The following is an 18,180-nucleotide window of genomic DNA, read 5'->3' on the forward strand; positions in this document are numbered from 1 at the left end:
TAACGCATTTGACGTAGTGTACATGGATTTTAGCAAGGCTTTTGACAAGGTCCCACATGGCAGACTGGCCAAAAAAGTAAAAGCCCATGAGATCCAAGGGAAACTGGATAGTTGGATCCAAAATTGGCTCAGTGGCAGGAAGCAAAGGGTAATGATTGACAGTTGTTTTTGCGACTGGAAAGCTGTTTCCAGTGCGGTTCCGCAAGGCTCTGTTCTGGGTCCCTTGCTTTTTGTGGTGTATATTAATGATTTAGACTTGAATGTGGGGGGCTTGATCAAGAAGGTTGCAGATGATACAAAAATTGGCCGTGTGGTTGATAATGAGGAGGAAAGCTGTCGACTGCAGGAAATTATCAATGGACTGGTCAGGCGGACAGAAAAGTGGCAAATGGAATTCAATCTGGAGAAGTGTGAGGTAATGCATTTGGGAAGGACAAACAAGGCAAGGGAGTACACAATAAATGGGAGGATACTGAGAGGTGTAGAGGAACAAAGTGACCTTGGAGTGCATGTCCAAAGATCTCTGAAGATAGCAGGACAGGTAGATAAGGTGGTTAAAAAGGCATATGGGATACTTTCCTTTATTAGCAGAGGCATAGAATATAAGAGCAGGGAGATTATGCTAGAACTGTATAAAACATTGGTTAGGCCACAGCTTGAGTACTGCATACAATTCTGGTCACCACATTACAGGAAAGCTGTGATTGCACTAGAGAGGGAACAGAGAAGATTTACGAGGATGTTGCCAGGGCTGGAGAATTTTAGCTATGAGAAAAGATTGGATAGGCTGGGGTTGTTTTCTTTGGAACAAAGGAGGCTGGGGGGAGATTTAATTGAGGTGTATAAAATTATGATGGGACTAGTTAGAGAGGGGTCAGTGACCAGGGGGCATAGATTTAAAGTAATTGACAGAAGGATTAGAGGGGAGCTAAGGAGAAATTTTTTCACCCAGATGGTGGTGGGGGTCTGGAACTCACTGCCTGAAAGGGTGGTAGAGACAACCCTCAACTCATTTAAAAAGTATTTGGATATGCACTTTAAGTGCCATAACCTACAGAGCTACGGACCAAGTGCTAGAAATTGGGATTAAGCTGGATAGCTCTTTTTCGGCCGGTACGGACACAATGGGCTGAATGGCTTCCTTCTGTGCTGTAACTTTCTATGAGTCATCTTCATCCAGCTCCACTGTGCCCAACCTACAGGTTATAACTAACTTGGAGGCAGAGGGTGATCAGGCACGAGAGGATGTTGAATTCTTAGGCTTCAGGGAAACAACAGAAACCATCACTTACTACGCTGCTGCTTGGTCAGAATGCTCTTCTCCTGTTACTCAGTCCTCCATAAGGCCTTCTCTGATGTACTCCATACAACATGGTGAGTCTTTGTCAGAAGACATGTTAGCCATGTGAAGTCCCCCACCACCATCTCAGAGTTGCCTGGGAAGAGTATTCACCTAGATTAGGAATGCCCAATAAAAATGTGCAATCTGGAAACAAGCCAGATACACACTGACATGTTACATAGAAAATAGAGCAGGAGTAGGCCATTCGGCCCTTCGAGCCTGCTCCGCCATTCAACATGATCATGGCTGATCCTCTATCTCAATACCATATTCCCGCTCTCTCCCCATACCCCTTGATGCCTTTTGTGTCTAGAAATCTATCTCGCTCCTTCTTAAATATATTCAGTGACTTGGCCTCCACAGCCTTCTGTGGTAGAGAATTCCACAGGTTCACCACCCTCCTGAGTGAAGAAATTTTTCCTCATCTCAGTCCTAAATGTCCTACGCCGTATCCTGAGACTGTAACCCATCGTGCTGGACCCCCCCAAGGTAATCAAAGTTACCTTGCATTCATTATGTAATTAGACTGGGAACAGTTGGAAGAACAGACTCTCTAGTCAACCTGCTTACTATACACCCATGGGAAACCAGCAACTTTGCTTCATGCTGCTCCAGGATGTTGCCATTTAGAGCTCTCGCAAATGCTCTGAAGGCTTTTCTGCAGGGCTCTGTGACTGTGATGGCTGCCGAGCCAGAGTACCACCCCGTGGAGGATGATTCAAATGCAGGGTCCACCCAAATCTCACCACCAGTGCTTTGCAAACCTGTGCACGGAGGAAGATGACATAATTTTAGGGCACAGTTCACACTGAGGTACATTGATAAAACAGTATTGTTTTTAATTACTTTTTTATTGTTGCACATTTTGTCCCAGCAGTGAACAGAATTACTGCAGCATTGTCTATAAACAGTTGTATATTTTGTTACAATTTTTCTATTTACATACATACATATTAGTATATGTATGTTTCACATTAGAGGTTGATACTTGCTTTACCTGTAATTTTGTCTTTGTTCCTTCGTGTTTATTTTTCTCATTGCTAAGTGCGGTTTCTTCTTTCACTCCTCTATGCTAATTTCCAGTCTTGCTTTGTTTGTAGATGTGACTTTACAGTATGTTGCCTGGTCACCCACCCCCCACACACAAGTGCAAGGTAACAGATTCCAGAATGTTCAGCTTCATTCATTCACTCAGCCTCATATGCTCTTTTGTCCCATAGATCCTGCTGTTGCTAATATTATCAACACAATGCAGCTGACTCGTACCAGTTGCAACTGAGAAATTACTTTGTATGCATATGTTGTGATTCCATACATTTTTGATGTCAATCATTTTTCCTTTCTTTTACATGTACTTTGTAAATAGTATTGAAATAGCTAAGAATGAAGTTGAAAAAGGAGTTTTAGCAGACTCAACACTCCACACATCCAACCAATGCAGAACAGCATCAACAAAGCAATAGAACGCTGAACTATATATTAAAAACAACAGAATACAAGTCAAAGGGAGTCATGATCAAACTGCACAGTGCTCTGGTCAGGCCGTATCTTGAGTACCATGCCCAGTTCTAGTCACCAAGACACAAGGGAGTCATTAAAGTATTAGAGGTAGTGCAGAGACGAGCCACGTGGCTGAATCCTAGTGTCAGAGGCCCGGATTATGAGAGAAGACTGGAGAAATTTTCAGCCTTAAAAGGAGAAATCTAAGAAGTGATCTTACATAGTTAATCGTTCTGGAAAATTACTTTAAAGTAAATTGCATGAATATGTCAATAGGCCACAGGTTCAAACTAGTAAAAGGTAAATTTAGGACTAATATCCGGAAGCTCTTTGTCACACGAAGAGTGATCAATACATTGAATAGACCCGTTGATAGCATAATGAAGGCAAAAACCCAGGAATCATTTATGAAACAATTGGATACTGCAATAGGGAGACTTTAGGAGATGTCTAGATGAATGCGCTAAGATGGGGCAAATGGTCTCCCTCTATCTTGTGACTTTATCCAGAATAATGCTGTAATATTGCGCAGCTACATAGGGGCTGTTACATATATTGCACTGGACACTAATGTGGGTAAAACCCATAAGTATTAGTGCACATTTCTACATAAATCAGCATGGAATTCAGAAATATTTTATTTGGTCATTCAATCATGTTTTGAAAAGAAAACGATCTCAACAGCATTGACTTAAGGCTGTTGTCACAGGTTAAAGCCTAGGCAATGTATAGCTTACAATGGTGGTAGAGTATACCATATATCAATTCCGAATATACAGTGTGATATAAATTAATTGATCTCCTCACAATAATTTGTTGAGCAGATTTTTTATTTCACTAGGAGAAAAGATTTATTTCCATGTTAAATATTTATAGAATATGTAAACTGTCATTACTACTGCCCAAAGCTGCCTTTATGTCCCAACTGTCATTTTTTTTAAATGATGGTAAATTGGTGAAAAATTGCCAAGTCAGAATATTACCCCTAGTTCATCCATACACCAGAAAAGAATACTGTAGTAAATGAAAGGCTTTCTTACATATAAACTTATGGCTTTAGGGTAATAATTACAGAAGCAGTATTTTCATTACGCCTTCTCTCAACTGTGTGATATTCTTCTGGAATGGCACTAGAATTTGCTTAAACATGACAAAGCCAGTGTTGAAATTCCAAGTCCTATGCTATTCTGCTTGTAATTGGGACACCGCCTTGATAATTCAACGTTGTTTTCCTGCACCATGTACATCAAGGCTTCCTGCATTGTATGGGATTTATATTACAATTCAGTTTTACAGTCACTTGAACTAAAATAGAATCTCTTCATGGCTTTGCTTGAGTCACGATTTAAAGTGAGGTTAGCAAACAAAATATGTTGTCCTTTCACCTTTACTTTTAAAGGTCAGGTGGAGGTCGCAGACCTTTATACTTGGATTCGTCTAGGGTTTTCCAGTACTTGTAGTTCTCTGCTAAATGCTGTATTAAATTGGGAAGGTTTGCAAATGCTGAAAGGAAGACAGTTAAAATTGCATGAAAATTATCATAAATTATTGAAAAATATTTAATTCAACATACACTCTATCTAATTACTCATGACTAACTTTTCTAATTAAACACAGAAATATAAAATATTAACTGATAAACTTTTTAAATAAACACAGTTACAATGTACTACACTGAGGTACTGTGTGCGCAAAATAATCTTCATTGTTTTATATTAGGACATTCATTTAGGATTTATACATCGCTGTACAGTTTCTACCGTGCTCATATATGGCAGAAATCCAATACCTGCCAATAGGACGTATTCTCCCCAATCCCTTCTACCACTCCCTGACAAGTGTTCTGCTCCCAAACCTCTGACAATAACATTCTGCAACTAGCTGGGAAGGAAAGTGCAAGAATTGCTTGGGATGACGTTTCCCACTTTCTCAGCTTGTGGCCAAGTGCCCAGGCCCGACAGGGTTGCAACTGAATATTTTAATGTGGGTAAAAATGGACAAAAACTCCGTAACCCACCACTCCGATGTGAGCCTGTGGCATTCCTGAAGAAACATTTTCAAGTTATTCAGGTAAATAATAATGGGTGGACAACACATCAAGGTAAATTATGGCCCTGAATTTCCTTCGACTTTCTGCTGCTGTGCTACCGTAACTTCATCGGAAATGCAGCAAAAACCCCATTTACACCTGTGAACGGGGTTTCCACTCCACCTCCGACCAGGTTACAGTGGCAGAAATTCCAAGAAAATTCAGGACCCTTCCTCTGCACTGGGCTGAATTGAGAAGTATACACCCCAAAGCGGTTATGGGGGTCACAATGTAGTGACTCAGCATTTATTTATATATTAAAAAACTTACAAGTGCAGCTCTAAAAGAAAAAAAAAATCAAAATAATTCTTACCATCCCAAGCATCAAACATGTCATTTATAAAATAATCGATAAACGATATTTGAGATTTTGGAATACTACAGGTATTCCGATCAAAGACTGGCATCACAACCGGCAGACCTTGCCTTTTCTCCTCATCTGTCTATTGACAAAGAAAGTAATTGTTACATCAATACAGTAAAGAGGATAATGTATCAGTGCAACGACATGAAACCTGTAATTTAGTTTTACCCTCACACTTTGATCAATGTGCAGTCTGATGACCAATGTAAGGGGCCATATGTTCAAATATGGTGGATTTAAACAATCTGGGGAATTTTCTGACTTTGCGATCCTGTAAGCAGAAGGGAATTTCACTCACCTGGAGAAGATATTAGAAAATTGGGTGCAGTCTGAATATCCGATAGGCACTCCCAATGGGCAAACCTCCCCACCAGAAGTGTGAATTAGAAAATTACACCTAGTATCTCTTTTGATTATAAACATACACACAGATTGTTCTGTTTAATACAGATGAAATGTCTTGCTTTAGATTTTAATTCCCTCTCTCTTTCTCCCCCCCTCCCCCCCCCCCCCAAACTTAATTTTCTTCCCTCCCCTCGTCCCCTGAAGATGTTGACTCCTTGCTGGAGTACAGTTTTATGGGCTGTGGTTGCCTTCTGGTACCTTGCCCAAATGACCATTATTCACGTAATTTGTAATGACAGCGAGTATTGTCAGAGTATCCACTGTGAAGGGCATTACAGCTGAACCTGATTTCTTCCCCCACCCAATATCTAAACATATGCACTTCCAGCAGGATATCAGTCAGGAATGGGGACCCTGGCTGATTTTTTTTTCCACCCAGGGGCGCTGAGGCCAACTTCAGTGTCCCCACTGCGTCCCTGGCTGAGATGGACTAAGTCAGCACAGATGGATTGAACCTGGGTCTTCTCTGATTTGTATGGCTACATTTGGATAAATTTAAGTGTTTCATTTGTTTTATTCCCCCACATGAATGCGGAAACATTTAAAAAATAATGCTGAACGGTATGATCATTTAAGCTATGAAAAACATAATTCCAGCAAGGTAGTGGTTGTTGGAGGCCAATTATCTCAGCCGCAGGATATTGCTCCAGGAGTTCCTCAGGGCAGTGTCCTTGACCCAACCATCTTCAGCTGCTTCATCAATGACCTTCCCTCCATCATAAGGTCAGAAATGGGGATGTTCGCTGATGACTGCACAGTGTTCAGTTCCATTCGTAACCCCTCAGATAATGAAGCAGTCTGAGCCCGCATGCAGCAAGACCTGGACAACATCCAGGCTTGGGCTCATAAGTGGCAAGTAACATTCGCGCCAGATAAGTGCCAGGCAATGACCATCTCCAACAAGAGAGAGTCTAACCACCTCCCCTTGACATTCAACGGCATTACCATCGCCGAATCCCCCACCATCAACATCCTGGGGGTCACCATTGACCAGAAACTGAACTGGACCAGCCATATAAATACTGTGGCTACGAGAGCAGGTCAGAGGCTGGGTATTCTGCGGCGAGTGACTCACCTTCTGACTCCCCAAAGCCTTTCCACCATCTACAAGGCACAAGTCAGGAGTGTGATGGAATACTCTCCACTTGCCTGGATGAGTGCAGCTCCAACAACACTCAAGAAGCTCGACACCATCCAAGATAAAGCAGCCCGCTTGATTGGCACCCCATCCACCACCCTAAACATTCACTCCCTTCACCACCGGCGCACTGTGGCTGCAGTGTGCACCATCCACAGGATGCACTGCAGCAACTCGCCAAGGCTTCTTCGACAGCACCTCCCAAACCCGCGACCTCTACCAACTAGAAGGACAAGAGCAGCAGGCGCATGGGAACAACACCACCTGCACGTTCCCCTCCAAGTCACACACCATCCCGACTTAGAAATATATTGCCGTTCCTTCATCGTCGCTCGGTCAAAATCCTGGAACTCCCTTCCTAACAGCACTGTGGGAGAACCGTCACCACACGGACTGCAGCGGTTCAAGAAGGCGGCTCACCACCACCTTCTCGAGGGCAATTAGGGATGGGCAATAAATGCTGGCCTCGTCAGCGACGCCCACATCCCATGAACGAATAAAAAAATAAAAAAATAAACAGTGTTCAACCATACTGGAATGCTTACAAAATGAAGAAATGGTAAATAGAAAATCAGTTCCTCTGCATTAGTTTAAAACATTGACATAATTCTCATACTCAGCTGGGTATGATCCCCCACAGCCTTGAATAATTTTGAAATGTTGCAATATTACCTGAGCAAAATATTCTTCTGAAATTCTCCCCGCCCATTCGACACACAGCTCCACTGAGCGGCAAGGGTTAGCAACATCAGCACATTTAATCATCATGCGTTTAATAAGCAGTCTGTTCTCCATTGAGTCCTTAATACTCGACGGACATTCACCGTCACTGCTTTCACTCTGTGGAACACAAGTGGAAACATTTAGTGATTTATACATAATTACTAGCCATTTAAATCTGTTGCAGCAATTTAGGTTGCAAGGTTAAATCATTTATTCCACATTATAGAACACTACCTCATACTTCTTTTTATTGCTCTGTAAACATTTGTGCCCTGAATTTCTGTGGAGGTTGTCCCAATCTCCTGCCATATCTTTGGCGGGAGTTTGGCGGAACCCCAAAGAAATGGCATAACTGGCCGGTTTCAGCTATTTGCACCAATTCTCTGGGGTTTCCGCTGACCTCCCACCAAAATTACACCAGGAGATTAGGAAAATGCCCAAGGAAATTCAGGGCCATTGTATTAAAAATTATTTATACTACTGTTAAGTCTTTCTAAAAATGAAACTCTATTTCTGGTTACTTCCGTGTTCAAGAGGAAGAATGCGAGTAATTGAGAATGGAACATTTTCTCTTTGGTACCGATGTTAACGCTGAGCATGGCCAGCTCATGTAGAAATGGATGAGATCCATTGTGAAATTTCCTCTACGCTGCTTCAACTATGTACTTTAGTTGCAAAATCAGTAGAATACCCCAACTGCAGCAGTGTGACATTTCCAATCCCCTCACCAGTTATTCTTATGAACTGTCTGAGATTCTAAACATAGTGCCAAATTAAAGCCATTTTCAGTGCCCTTGTCCAAACTCTGTTGCACTCATCCTGTTGACCTATATTGCCCCTCTCCCATGGCCTCACCCTTCCATAGTTCTGTAATTTCCTCCAGTCCTATATCCTCTCAGCAAATAGTCTTCTCTGGAGTTTTGTGCATGTCCTGCCTCCCTTTGCCCCATCATTGGCAGCAGAATTTTGAGTCACCTAGGTCCTATTCTCAGGAATTCCCTTCCGAAACCTCTCTGCCTCTCCACTTCTAACTTCTCCTTTAAAAGCCTTCTCAAAATCTATCTGTTGATGAAGTTGTTGTTCAAGACTCATAAGCCTGTGTTACTCAACGATAAAATATAGGTCACCAAAAGTTCCTGGGAGGATGTACTTCTGGTTTACATACAATATTGATTTTCAAACTGTTGCCAAAACTGTAGGAATTGTATTCCAAACTGTGGGTCAGCCAACGAGAAGAAAGCAGTACTAAATCAGCTTTTACCTGTGGCAGGAAGCCTGTTGAACATGTAGCGTAGCACTGGGAGGGTAAAGCTTTGCTGATTACTCACCAAATTGCTAAAGGTTTGGGCATTACTGAGTAAGAAAAGCCAGTTTGATTGTCCAGGGTTGCAAATCCTTCTGCAAGCATTCAGGCAGAGAAGGCACACATTTAAAGGGACTGAGAAGTGGCTGCTACGCCAAACATGGAAAAAGGTAGCTTAAGGCAGGGGACAGCCAGCCACCACAGTTTGGGATAAGGTAATATATAATTGCTTTACACAAAGGGCGTTGAATAGGTTAAAATAGCCTACCAAGAGAGGCAGAGGATGCTGTAAATTTCAGGAGTGAAGGATAAATATGTGGCAGACAGGACTAGTAAAAGGTGTGAGAGATAAAATGGTGTATGAAATCTGTGATCTTTAGGACCAGCCCAATAGATCGAGATGGCTGATTCTGGTTTTGTACAGTCCAGTGTTCCAAAAGGACATTTGGAGGTTGGTTTATTTATGCATCATGGGCTCCTGGAGCTTGCTTGATAAAGCAGTCAGGAGGAATTTTCCTGAATTAGCTGCAGACTTTTTTTCTTCTCTTTGCCTAACTCACCCATCACTCCTTGCAGGACTTGCCTTTTCTAATGATTGGGAAAGGTGGTGCATGAGGTGATGCAACGAGCAGATTACTCCAAGATTTCCCATGATAAAACCAACAGAAAAGCTGTGGACTTCCCGACGTGTCATCTGCTCACAACACTTTATGTGGGTGAACAGAATGCATGGTACTCATGATGCTCAAGTTCAGCGATAGGGTTACCTCCCATTAACTGGTAATTATGCCAGCATTAACCAGGTTCCTTTACATGCTGTGCTTTAGCCTCCCATTGCACTTACATGTCAAATACATTTTTGCAATAATAAAAATGGAATTCTGCAATTCTGCCACAATTATACTTTTTGTAAATTATGGCATTTATTATTTTCAACTTGCATTTCCCACTATAAAATGAAAGGTTTAGCAAACTGAAACTAATGTTAAAAGAATACTAGTAAAACACATTTATCTTATTGTACTATATGAACAGTTGTCATTTATAGAAATTATGATTAAAGATTAATGTTTATTAATGCCGATCGACTGCATAGACGTCAATCAGAAATATGATGGTGAAAATGGATGCCATCTAGTGAATGTCTTTACAAAGCAGTCTGCTTGATCGGCACTTCATCCATCCCCTCCATCACAGGCGTACCGTGGCTGCAGTGTGTACCATCTACAAGATGCACTGCAGCAACTTGCCACGGCTTCTTCGGCAGGACCGCCCATTCACAACCTCCACCACCTAGAAGGACAAGGGCAGCAGGCGCATGGGAACACCATCACCTCCCAAGTTCCCCACCAAGTCACACGCTGTCCTGATTTGGACACTTATCGCCGTTCCTGGGTTAAAATCCTGGAACTCCTAACCTAAGCACTATAGGAGCACCTGCACCACATTGATCAATAAGCAGGCCACCACCACCTTCTCAAAGGCAACTAGGAATGCACAACAATTGTTGGCCTTGCCAGTGTCACCCACATTCTGAGGAAAAAGAAAATTTTTTTTGGTTAGTATAAGTCTAAAATACTGATCTCAGAATCATGGACACATAGAATGATAGGAACCTGGGTGTATTTATAAAGCAGTACTCTAATCAAACGGCTCAGCTAATATCATCAACTATGAGCAGGAAGCTTGTGCAGTTTATAGTCAAAATGTCAGTGAGCCCTGAAACTAAATTACTGTCTTGAAATCAATTAAGGGTAACACTTATAATATTATTACATAAATTTTATGACGTGGATCTACTTTTTGGGTCTGTTGTGCCAATTGTAGCTGCTAGTCTTGATTCTGACTGCCAGCGCATTACATGTTGCTGATACATAATGATGTTCATACTGAGGATGCTGAGGTTTAGACCTTACATTTGAGCTAGTTTCATCAATAGAAGTCATAGGTTTGTTGATGCTGTTCACAAATTTGTTCACGTGCTCAAAATGCTTTGTCATCTCTGTCGCCAAAACCATGTCAATGATTGCCTGTCGTAACGTTCGAAACTGATTCCTGGAAAAAATTGGATGAATGATTACAAACTGACATTTTGTCCTTGGTTCAGCATTAATTGAATCTTGTGGCAAAGTCTTACTGCTGTTTGATTTTTAAAAAAAATATATTTTTCTTAATTTTTAAAAAATCTAGTAACAGTAAAGAACATAAGAAATGGGAACAGGAATAGGCCATAAGGCCCCTCGAGCCTGCTCTGCCATTCAACCAGATTATGGCTGATCGTTGACCTCAACTCCACTTTCCTGCCCGATCCCCATATCCCTTGATTCCCTAGAATCCAAAAATCTATCCATCTCAGCCTTGAATATATTCAACGACTCAGGATCCACAGCCCTCTGGGATAGAGAATTCCAAAGATTCACAACCCTCTGAGTGAAGAATTCCTCCTCATCTCAATCTTAAATGGCCAACCCCATATTCTACGACTGTGCCCTCCAGCCATGGGAAACAGTCTCTCAGCATCTACCCTGTCAAGCCCCCTCATAATCTTATATGTTTCAATGAGATCACCTCTCATTCTTCTAAACTCCAGACAGTATAGGCCCATTCTACTAAACCTCTCTTCATAGGACAACCCTCTCATCCCAGGAATTAATCTAGTGAACCTTTGTTGCACCGCTTCTAAGACAAGTATATCCTTCCTTAGATAAGGAGACCAAAACTGTACACAGTACTCCAGGTGAGGTCTCACCAAAGCCCTATACAAAGACTTCCTTACTCTTGTACTCCAACTCCCTTGCAATAAAGGCCACCATGCCATTTGCTTTCCTAATTGCTTGCTGTACCTGCCTGTTAACTTTTTGTGTTTCTTGTACGAGGACACTGAAATCTCTCTGATCACCAACATTTAATAGTTTCTCACCTTTTAAAAAATATTCTGTTTTTCTATTCCTCTTACCAAAGTGAATAACCTCACATTTCCCCACATTATATTCCATCTGCCACCTTCTTGCCCACTCGCTTAACCTGTCTATATCCCTTTTCAGACTCTGTGTCCTCACAGCTTACTTTCCCACCTAGCTTTGTATCGTCAGTAAACTTGGATACATTACACTCGGTCCCTTCATCTAAGTCATTAATCTGGATTGTAAATAGCTGAGGCCCAAGCACTGGTCCTTGCGGCACCCCACTAGTTACAGCCTGCCAACCTGAAAATAACCCGTTTATCCCTACTTTCTGTTTTCTGTCCATTAGCCAATCCTCTATCCATACTAATATGTTACCCCCTACTCCATGAACCCTTGTGTAAATATATCTTAAAATTATTATGCCCCCCCCCCCCTTTTAGTGTCTAATCATGATTCTCCAGCCATCATGAGTGTGGGACAGGCTTGATGGACCAGATGGCCTTTTCTTGCCCGTCATTTTGATATGTTCGTGACTTCAGCTGTCTAGGCCCTAAGCTCAAGAATTCCCTCCCTAAACCTCTCTGCCTCTCTCTCCTTTAAGAAGCTCCTTAAACTCTACCTCTTTAACCAAGCTTTTAGTCACTTGTCCTAATATCTCCTTCTTCGGCTTGGTGTCAATTTTTGTACGATTACGCTCCTGTGAACTGCCTTGAGATGTTTTACTATATTAAAGGTGCTATATAAATGCTAAGTATTGATATTCTGATATATTGTTATGGGCCCTCGGCATTCCCCAGAAGAGCAAAAGCAAAAAATTACCTCTTAAAGTCCTACTTTTAACCAGTTGAATTTATAGATTGACTGTCACTGTACTATGTAACAAACTAAATGCACATACTGTCTTGGCACTGAGGACTTTCAGTGGGCTGATAATCTATTGATCAGTAAATCTAACCTTTCAATGTTCTTGAAGATGTTGCTCTTATTGTCTCCTGCTGTAAGTTGGAAGGCCAGGGCTGCATGGTGACTTTCCAGGACTGCTGTGTCATTATAGAGTACTGCTAGCTCACTTCCTGCATTACACAGGAAGGAGTTGGTGCGACCTGGGTGGTCCACATCATGCACTGCGGCTGCAATGAGAGCTGCAACCTCATCCAGCTTATCCAAACTCCCCTGAAAACATAGCATTAAATGTGAGACTGCACAAACCCAGGTTAAAAGAAAACATTAACTGGTGCCTGGTTTCAGTGAAATTCTAACAATTATGCAACAATGAGAAATTCATGAAGCTAATCATAAATGAAAGCATTGATAATTGGTTTTGTGCAAATTATAAAATATTAATATTTCCATAAGAAATGCAAGACATTTAAAAATAAAAAACACATTAACAAAATAACGATAAAATATTTTCAGATATTTGAAGGTCTTGTCATAATAATTTGAATTGCAGCAGATCCACTTATTAAAAAATGCTGAGGGTATTTATCCTCCATCAAAGGGCACTGTTAAAGTTTGTTTTCTTCTCTCCAAAAGGTGTACCTTTGCTATACTCTGCCTTTGCAGAGTTGTGTTTCTGAGGAGCTAACAATTCCCCCACTTTCAGTGATCTGCTCACTGGATTTAGAGCAGTCTTGTGCTATGCCACTTCTCTTTCAAATGGAAGGTATTACCACCCAGACCAGAGATTCACAGACAAAAGCAAGTAATATATTTCTTCACAATTAAATAGTAATATGAGGCACAATTATTAGCAAATACCAAAAGTAAAATATTTTAAAAAAATCAAAAATACAGTGAAAAAGCCCATAATAGGCAATTATACTTTGGCTTCTAATTGAGTGCTTTTTGCCCTCTCACATTTAAATTTTAAACCCTAAAGCAGAGCTTCTTTCTGAGAATCCTCATTCAATTCTAACCAACTACTTTCATAACTACTCTTGTATTGTTTCATGCTCCCTGCTTTTAACCCTTTATGTCTCACCTGTGCTCTAATTCATAACTCTTCTAATACATAGTACCGCAGTGTCTTAGCAGGCTTACTCTTGTGAGTCTGTCGATGTGAACCATGGATAAATCATGTTACAGTGAAGGGTCTGACACAGCAAACAGAAAACGACTGCCAATGGAGCGTTGTTCTGTCTATGGCACCCAGAACCTGATTGAGACCGGACAAGATTACTGCAGACTAGTTGAGCATTAGTTCTTTTGAAGTTGTTGCTACTTGCCTTTAATAATGCCAACCATGTGGCCACAGAACTGATTGTGTATTACTGATATTACCTTACTTACCTTACGGGATGAATTTCCACGGGCCGTCTCCTGCTCGTCTGCTGTAACTTTGACATAACAGCCATGAAAACCCAGGAAAAATGGCTCTTCCACCAAAATTATAGCAGCTGAGCAAGAAAACCCATCGCAAACATTCACCCTCTATCACAATTTGAAAGAAATCTGCTAAAATAGGACTTTCCACCCTGAAGACAACAGTGTTGTTTTATCTCCCTCCCTCTCCCCAACCCCTCCCACACCAACTGTCCAGACATCTCACCATAGTACATTAGGTCACAAATTGCAACTTTTGTGTGTTAGTGTAGCCAAAGTCAAAATAATCAGCAGTTATCATGTTAAATCGTGCCATTCAAAGAAATATAAAATGTAGAAAGAGAGACACTTAAATGTCTCTATCACTAACTGTAGAAATGAAATTGACCTTAGATATTTTCTATGGCTCCTTTGTTAGTGAGGGAGCTGCAAGCAATGTCCATCAAAACCAGGTTTTATAGCAAGATGCCAATGTACTTGTTCAGTAAGTATAAAGGTTTACCTTGACTCGGTCCTTTCGCAGGAAATATGCTGTGGCGTGCAATACGTCAGCTGCGTGTGTTGAATTGTGGTATGAATTTGATGCATGATAATTGGTCTCTATGACCTGCAGCCATGATCTTAGAGTAGTTTCTGAACAGTTCAAAAATTTACATACTCCAAACTGCGTTAAGATTTTTAAACCAAGATAGAGCAATGGTCTAAAACAAAACAGAAAAGATTGTTTACAAAGTAAATCATTTACTACTGATTATAATTTCTGCTTTAACAATTCTGCTGATTTTTATGTAAAAATGTATCAATTTACAAAAGACAACTTGTTTGAATTACTTGCTTTCAGGATGCTTACATATTAGCTCTGGAAGCATTTTTTTTGTTTACTTGACATTGTTTTGATACATGGAAATGTAATGCGATGCACTCCCTTTGTCTTTCTTGGGACTTGTTGATGGAATTTGCCTGTCAGTGGCTCGCTTGGCTGCATAATGTTTGCAGCCAATTAAATTGGGATTCAAATTTCTTGCATTGCAGGGAGCTGTCCCATCTATTATCATAACTCTCCACAATACAGGAGCTTAGATATTAAATGGGGAATTTATTTATTTATTTTTTTATATATATATATGTAAATTAGGCAATTTGCTTTAATTAAATCTAACTGGTGTTCATGCCAACAATTACCAAATAATGTAACAGAACACAGGCATTGGGGAAAAAACTGAATTCCAAGGCTTTGAAAATGTCATAGGATAGGGCAGTTCATGAAGAATCCATACTTTCAGTACAAAGTCCCGTTAAGTTTTGCACATTTAATAGTAAAATCCTGTTAAGAAAAATTGAGGTTGATACTCGTGTCCCACATCCTTGAGAGGACCCAATATCTCAGACAGTGGGTGCTTGCAACAACTTAATGAGTATTGATAATATTTCTGGATGTGGACAGTACGCTGTCAATCCATTGTTTACTCCATATTGACTGAAAACTTCTATGTACTGTTATTAGTTTATGTCAGGTCTTGATCGATGTCCAGAAACTAAAAGAATCTATAGGTCAGGTGGCTCAGTCTTGGGGCCTGATGGCATTATGTTCAAACGTGGAATGTTTACTCAGCCTTTCAACTTTCTGACTTGGATAAAATGAGTATCAGGTAGAGGGGTGTGGGGAGGATATCAGGAGACTGCAGAGACTGAGCACTGCTTGCTGAAATGTTTTTGGGTGTTTGCCAGCGAAATGGGGATCAGCGCCATACCTAACAGGCGTCCAATGCCTAATGGAGATTGACCTCTGCAGGTAAGTGGGTAATCTCTCTCTAAGCAAAAAGAGTAATAATGCCTGCTGTATTAATACACACTCACTGACTGGGCCTGTTTGGTTATATCTTAATAGGAGATTTTTGATAAATGATTATTTCTGTAATTTAAAAGGTAAGAGTATTCTGGGAGGAAATACTTTCCAATGTAATACTAGTTAATCCAATAGATGAGATGTTAACCAGTTATTTGCAGAGTTTAAAGCAGGAGCAAGCAAACATTTTGTTTCCATGGGCGGTTGGGTGCACAACATGGAGCCTCGTACGCCACACTTAAGTTGGGAATTTCCTCTGGGCTTCTGCTCTGCCACCGTGACTTTGGTGGAAACCATTTATGCCGTAAGCGGGATTTCTCACCAATTTCTGCCTGTTACCATGGTGGAGGAGGAGAGTTTAAATTAATATTCTTAGTAATATGTGTATATTTCAAACTGCAAATACTAACAGATTTTGGTATTCCCATTAAGGATTTATTCCACATTTGGCCCGTAGGCTGTAGTTTGGATACTCCTCCTGAATATTTCACATTTTTCCATTTAATTTTTCATAGGTTACAGGCCGGTTGGACGTATTCAAGAGGTGACATACATTCAGTTTAGGTTAAAATTTTAATATATCCATATGTATCTTAAATGATTCTAGGGTTCTTGCCTCCTCTACCCAGGTGTTGGTCACTCTGCATAAAAAGAACTTCCTTATATCAGTTCAAAATTTGCCTTTTGCTAGCTTGAACCTGTGTCCCTTTGTTTCCTGTTATGGTTTATTGTAAAGTCCAAAGTTTTTTGGATTTACCTTTTCACGCATTTTCAAATCTTATATACCTCTATAAAGTTGTCTCTCGGTTGCTTCTCTTCAAGGATGACCAGCCTAAATTTCTCTTGTCTTTCCTCATACCTCAATCCTCTGACCCTAATGATTCATCTGGGCTGGATTTACATCTAAGTCTAGGATTGGCAGGAGATTGATTGATTTTTTTTTTAAGTCAGCCGGTGTCCGACTGGCATGGAAACCCATCATAAAGTTTAACGGTCTCCAAACCAAGCTACAGAGAAAGCCATACAGGTTGTGTTTCTGTTCACACAATAAGGAAGACACACACTTTCCATGCTCATCCAAGTCCACAGAGCTCCGGTGTAGGTTGGTGTAGCTAAGGTTTAGGGGCCCCCAAAGTTGTGCAGTAGTTTAACCAGCTATAACAGCCTAACTGCTCAGACCAATGATAAGCTTCCTACTGCTCATTCAGCCGGGGCTGTTACACATTGGATTGTAGGGTGGCTGGTCAAGCATTACGCTGGAAGGTACTGTGGACCTGCTTGGTTCTGGTATCAGATTGCCAGGTCTGCTACAGAAGGTTGACTTGGTTCCAAAATTCTATCACCAGGCATTTTATCTTAGGGCCGCTTAAAACACGGTGATTCACTTAATCTCCCCATTCCCCTACCCTAGGAGAATATTCACTTGTTGGACAGGAGATTGATTTAACCCACTGCCCCACTGTATAATTTTTCTAATTAAAAAAAAATTGTTTTCTGTTTTTGCAGATTTTCCAATTGCCTCTACTCAGCTATTATAGAATTCTACCTGAAAATGAATAGACTTGCCAAATCCCCAAATGTTCTGAATCTTGTGATTTTTGAATCTCTCAGACTTGCTTTTATACATCTCTTTGAGATCGTGTCTGGTATGGTCATTTTCATCTTCACAGCCCTTAATAAGTATTTCTATTTTTTCATTGCCTTTCTGTCCATTATGATGGGAGCAAAACACAGAGTAGTGTTAAAATGCCAGATGTTTTGGTTTGTTTCCCGCTCACCTGTTTACTCATCTCTATTTTTCCTTCCATTTTAAAAGACTAGCATTTCTATAGTGCTTTTCACATCCTCAGGATGTCCCAAAGTGCTTTACAGCTAATGAAGATCTTTTGAAGTGCAGTCACCATTGCAATGTAGTAAAATATAATTTTACAATGAGAGCAGAATTTACTCCCAAGTCAGTGAGTGTATATAAATTTATGTGAGTTTTTTTTTTATTCGTTCATGGGATGGGGGCGTCGCTGGCAAACCCAGCATTTATTGCCCATCCCTAATTGCCCTTGAGAAGGTGGTGGTGAGCTGCCTTCTTGAACCGCTGCTGTCTGTGTGGTGAAGGTTCTCCCACAGTGCTGTTAGGTAGGGAGTTCCAAGATTTTGACCCAGCGACGATGAAGGAACGGCGATATATTTCCAAGTCGGGATGGTGTGTGACTTCGAGGGGAATGTGCAGGTGGTGGTGTTC

General features: G+C 40.9%; 1 protein-coding gene across 1 annotated transcript in view; it reads right to left on the bottom strand.

Annotated features, from left to right (window-relative positions):
• Window positions 1–2,174: 2,174 nt before the first annotated feature.
• Window positions 2,175–18,180, bottom strand: part of pde8b (phosphodiesterase 8B) — a 190,736-nt gene continuing 174,730 nt past the window's right edge. Inside the window, exons 18-23 of the mRNA XM_067982683.1 lie at window positions 14,598–14,796; window positions 12,726–12,943; window positions 10,781–10,919; window positions 7,511–7,678; window positions 5,245–5,374; window positions 2,175–4,345 (exon numbers count right to left, since the gene is read on the bottom strand). Of these exons, the coding sequence (XP_067838784.1) occupies window positions 4,236–4,345; window positions 5,245–5,374; window positions 7,511–7,678; window positions 10,781–10,919; window positions 12,726–12,943; window positions 14,598–14,796 (964 nt within the window). The 3' untranslated portion in view covers window positions 2,175–4,235. The remainder of the gene's footprint in view (window positions 4,346–5,244; window positions 5,375–7,510; window positions 7,679–10,780; window positions 10,920–12,725; window positions 12,944–14,597; window positions 14,797–18,180) is intronic.

The sequence above is a fragment of the Heptranchias perlo genome, chromosome 4 (genome assembly GCF_035084215.1).
Source record: "Heptranchias perlo isolate sHepPer1 chromosome 4, sHepPer1.hap1, whole genome shotgun sequence".
Classification (NCBI taxonomy): Eukaryota; Metazoa; Chordata; class Chondrichthyes; order Hexanchiformes; family Hexanchidae; genus Heptranchias; species Heptranchias perlo.